The sequence below is a fragment of the Bidens hawaiensis genome, unplaced genomic scaffold (assembly GCF_021521415.1).
Source record: "Bidens hawaiensis isolate Kalapana, Puna unplaced genomic scaffold, B.hawaiensis_p1.1 tig00040086_1, whole genome shotgun sequence".
Taxonomy (NCBI): Eukaryota; Viridiplantae; Streptophyta; class Magnoliopsida; order Asterales; family Asteraceae; genus Bidens; species Bidens hawaiensis.
The window spans coordinates 1-4383 of record NW_027505647.1 but is presented as its reverse complement, the minus strand read 5'-3'; the positions used below and the strand labels follow the sequence as shown (position 1 = coordinate 4383).

Genomic DNA, 4383 nt, shown 5'->3' with positions numbered 1-4383 from the left:
ATTCATCATAGATCAACGATCATATAAAAACGGTTTATAAGGATACCTAAGAATGCGGTCTAGATGCACGTTCGCCTTCATATGTAGATACATACAGACAGGCTGAGAAGATTATCATTTCCTTGCGATCAATCTCCGAACATACAGATAGATTGAGACCATGTATCATTTTCTAGGATCGACACATTCACCTCAACACGCATAACTAATTCCTCTAAATAAAACCAATAATCACGTAAAACAGGCAAAACAAACTACAGGTCTCAAAACAATAACATAATGCCAAATCGAAGCTACTTGTCGCCTTAGGGTCCAAAAGCGTATTGAGCCATAATTAAAAAAGTTGATTCAAATATGAAATATCTATAACTATCACAAATAAAGTTGTAAATATAAATTTTTGCTAACAAAGTCAAACTTTAAATCTCAATCCACAGAAAAAAAAAAAAAAGAAAAAAAACATTTCTTTCAAAAAAAAGATTTTCTTATCACCATCTCCTTTCACATACATTATACTAACTTCATTTCACTGCCCACTTGATGGTCTGTATAATGTATAACTACCACCATTGACACCTGGCGGCATGGGATACGCGTACGCGTCACCATCCATACTTATCAACTGATCATAAGAAAGATCAGACCCGCCAATCTGCCATCCGTTCTGTCCCAACCCATCGATCTGCCCGTTCACGTATTGCAAGTTCGGTTGTACCGGAGCCATCTCCCTTGAGAAGTCAAAACCACCACCATAACTGTGCTGCAACTCTTCATGAAAGCTTTGAGTTCTGTCAAACCTACAAGAACTAGTTGATGGAACCTGGTCGAGTGACCCACCTGGGAAAGTGAACTGGTGACTAAGATGTCGAGGCCCGTTATGAAATGGCAGGCCCAGACCCAGGCCTATAGTTGACGGATCCGGCATCGCGTACTCGTCATTGAGTAGATCGTTGATGATATCTAAGTGAGGGAACTCGTCCACTAACATGCCTTGCGGTTGTGAACGGGTAATGCTATCAGTCCACTGGGGCCCGTTTTGGTGTACGATATTATCATGAGTCATCATCCCGAATGAGAAAGTTGGTTCGCTTTGACTCAACATGGGCTGAGAATACGAGTGAGAATGGGTCTGACTGAAAGAAGATGAAGTTGCAGACACCGGACTCCCCATCATAGCGTTACGGTATGACGGTTGACCATACGTTTGACCGATGGGTGACGGGTCCCGGCCGAGATACCCAGCTGCACTCGCAGAGCGAGACAGAAACGGTTCGGTTTGAACCATTGAGATGACTGGAGCGGTAGTCATTGTACTGGGTCTGGACCCGTCAACCAATGGTGAACTCAATGGCCTAGACACCAGTGGCACCGTTTTAGTCAACGAACCGGTCACTGGCTTAGTCAACCCTTGTTGAACCACAGGCTTCTGAGCCGGGTTAGTCATAAGCGGTCCGGTTTGAACCATTGAAGGCTTTTCAGGTGATTTTTGGGTCACAGTGATCTGAGGGTGGGGCTTCGACAAGACTAACCCATCGGTTGGGCTTGGTGGGCCCACTGGGCTCACCGGTTTATCAGGCTTTTTTAGGTCAGGTGTTTTAAGGGCATGCGGGGAAGCTTTTGAAGAACTTTTGGGTGAAGATGGTGTAACTGGAACAGTTATCTCATCCTTAATGCTTAAGTTTTTTTGCATATCATCTTGCAACGAGATTGTAACGACGTCACACTCTGCTTGCTGCTGATCAATATCCTTCCTGCGGTTGGCTTTCCCTCTACATAATAATAAAAACAAATGTTACACGGACCAAAAACATTCCCACTAGGCCTCTAAAGTGTCAATGAATCGAATGCTCAGTGAAGCGTCGTGGAAAGTTTGTTTATGTTTGTTCATTTACTAAACGAACGAATATGAACACATTTTTTTTGTTCATTTATTTAAACAAACAAGCATGAACACATGCCCTGTTCGTTCATCCGCGTTCGGAGCGTTCGTTCATTTACATTCATTAACGTTGTCTTTTAAATATCCATTCAAATTAAATTATTACTAATATTAATTTTAAAATCCATTAAATTTTCATAACTTAAAACCTTTTGTTTGGATATCTTTGTTTTCTTTTGAAATATTGGATGAAATGATGATAGCATTTAGACTTAATTTGGATTATTGCATTTACTTTTAATTGGTGTTTTTTATGTTGTTTGTGACGCGTTAGTTTAGAAAATGAACAAAATACACAAGCACGAACACGCTCATTTTCTTAACAAATAAACGCAAACAAAAAAATCTGTTTGTTTAATTGTTCATTTGTTCATGTTCGTTTCTTTGTTCAGTTAAAGCTAAACGTACGAACAAGAACAAGCCCCATTCTATTTCATTCGGTTCGTTTACAATACTAACTACCACCAACAACGAAAAACAAAAACCGACCTGCTAGGTGAATTTTGAGTTTTCTGAATATGTGAATTCGCTCGTGGCCCATTGGTCACAACTGATGGGAGTGAATCGGTTGAGCATGTTGATGAGCTGTCATCCATAACTGACAAACACTTTCTCCCACCATTTTGTTCAATAACAACGCCGCTGTTACACGTTTCTGTTAACGGATGATGAGGTTCAGAGGTGTCGGTATCCCAGTTGACTGGGCTTGAATCTCTATCATCTGAATCGGGTCGATGACGTGACCCAGTTGCGCAATCTACTGAGTCAGAAACATCAGAAACGTCTTCAACCGGGTCAGGCCTCTTTAACAAATCTGCATCATTGTCAATCTCAATCTCAATCACAATCGGGCTTTGTTTTTTAGGATTTTCCAATATTACCACGCCCGGTTTTTCATCATGTCCTTTATCCTTCGATTTCTTGTTCTTTTTCTGTTTCGCCTGCATAATAAAAGATTCATTATTATTATTATTATTATCATTATAATAAATAACATTAGAATAAAATGACCTGATACTTAAATAATAGTAATTTGGCGAGCTAGGGCTCGACTCGGCCAGTTTACACCCCTGAAGTTAGTATTTAAAAGTGCTGAAAAGAATAAAAGAAAAGCAAAATAAAAAAAAATCAAAAAGAAAACAAAAACAATTATGAAAATTACAGATTTGGTCCTTTAGTGATAAGGGTAGCATTACCATTTTCAAAAAAGTAACTACAGTTTTTAACAGCAGTTAGTGTAAAATACATAACCTGTTACAAAAAAGTTAACATAAAAGGGCAATCGGTGAGATTTTTTAAAATAAAGGATGAAACCTGCAATTTTTTATAGGCGTAAAGGACATATTTCGTAATTTTGTCTTGTTATTACTATAATTGTTATTGTTACTATTATTATTATTATTATTACTATTATAACCAGAAACCTGTTTTTTCTTTGATTTCTTTTCTTTATCAGCTGCGCGTTTTGCTTTCTGTTCACTTTCGGCCATCCACGCTTCCTCTTCTTCACGAATGAGTTCTTCTTGCCTCTTTAAAGAAACCGCTTCTTGGTATGCGACTTCTATTTTACTGCTGCATTAATCAGTAGTAAGAATACTAATAGCAACATAAATTCATTAATTATACCAATTAAGATAATTATTACCCGAAAATATGGAGTAGAACAAAGATTTCAATGGTCCTACGCCCCAAGCTAGTTAAACGCCTTTCGTCTCTTTCAATAGAATCGTTACTAGAATCCTCACCCGATCCGCCATCCTAAATGATTAATATGTTTAGGCAAGAAAAATAATAATAAAATAATTCAACCACCATAATAAATGCTAACTTTAGTACGGTTTTGAGGGCCTTTATCTTCTTTTGGGGGCAAAGTTTCAATGGCAACCCTTTCAAGTAATAGCAATACGTCATCAACTAGAATAAACGTGTCGTTTTCCATATGGACAATGGGTACTGTTGGTATTTCTTCGGTGTCACATTTTCCTTTTATTTTATTATTGTTGTTCCGGTCTTCAAGAGATTTTAATCCACTGTATAACGAGTCCATTACCAAAGTTGATGTGACTTCCTTTTCAATAAAAAACTGCTTCACGACAAATTTCAAAATTGAATCTGATTTCTCGCGGGACATTCGACGCCTTGAACTTTGATCGATTCCCGACCAGAAATGACAGAAGCTGAAACATGTGATAAAATAATATTACAACCCGACCCATATAAAAAAGTACGGTTTTGAGCTACATCCACTAATGATTACATACCTAGACCATCTAACTTTATCTTCTATCAACTTCCCGAGCCTTCCTCGTTTTTCTTCCACATAGCGGCGACATATTTGTTCCACATTTGACAAATACACCCTTACGAGTTCTCTCCTATAAAGACGGTCAAGGCATCGAAAGGGACGATCCGCTCTCTCCCTAAAAAATCGTTTAGTACATGTC

The 4383-nt window shown here is 38.4% G+C and overlaps 1 protein-coding gene across 1 annotated transcript; it reads right to left on the bottom strand.

The window, feature by feature from the left end:
- Positions 1 to 498: 498 nt before the first annotated feature.
- Positions 499 to 4355, bottom strand: LOC143614488 (TNF receptor-associated factor homolog 1a-like). Its single transcript, XM_077087913.1, has 6 exons — positions 4201 to 4355; positions 3768 to 4116; positions 3585 to 3697; positions 3364 to 3511; positions 2429 to 2880; positions 499 to 1769 (listed from the first exon to the last, which is right to left on the bottom strand). Exons 2-6 carry the CDS (start codon positions 4068 to 4070, stop codon positions 527 to 529), a joined length of 2259 nt encoding a protein of 752 aa, XP_076944028.1. The 5' UTR covers positions 4071 to 4116; positions 4201 to 4355; the 3' UTR covers positions 499 to 526.
- Positions 4356 to 4383: the final 28 nt, after the last annotated feature.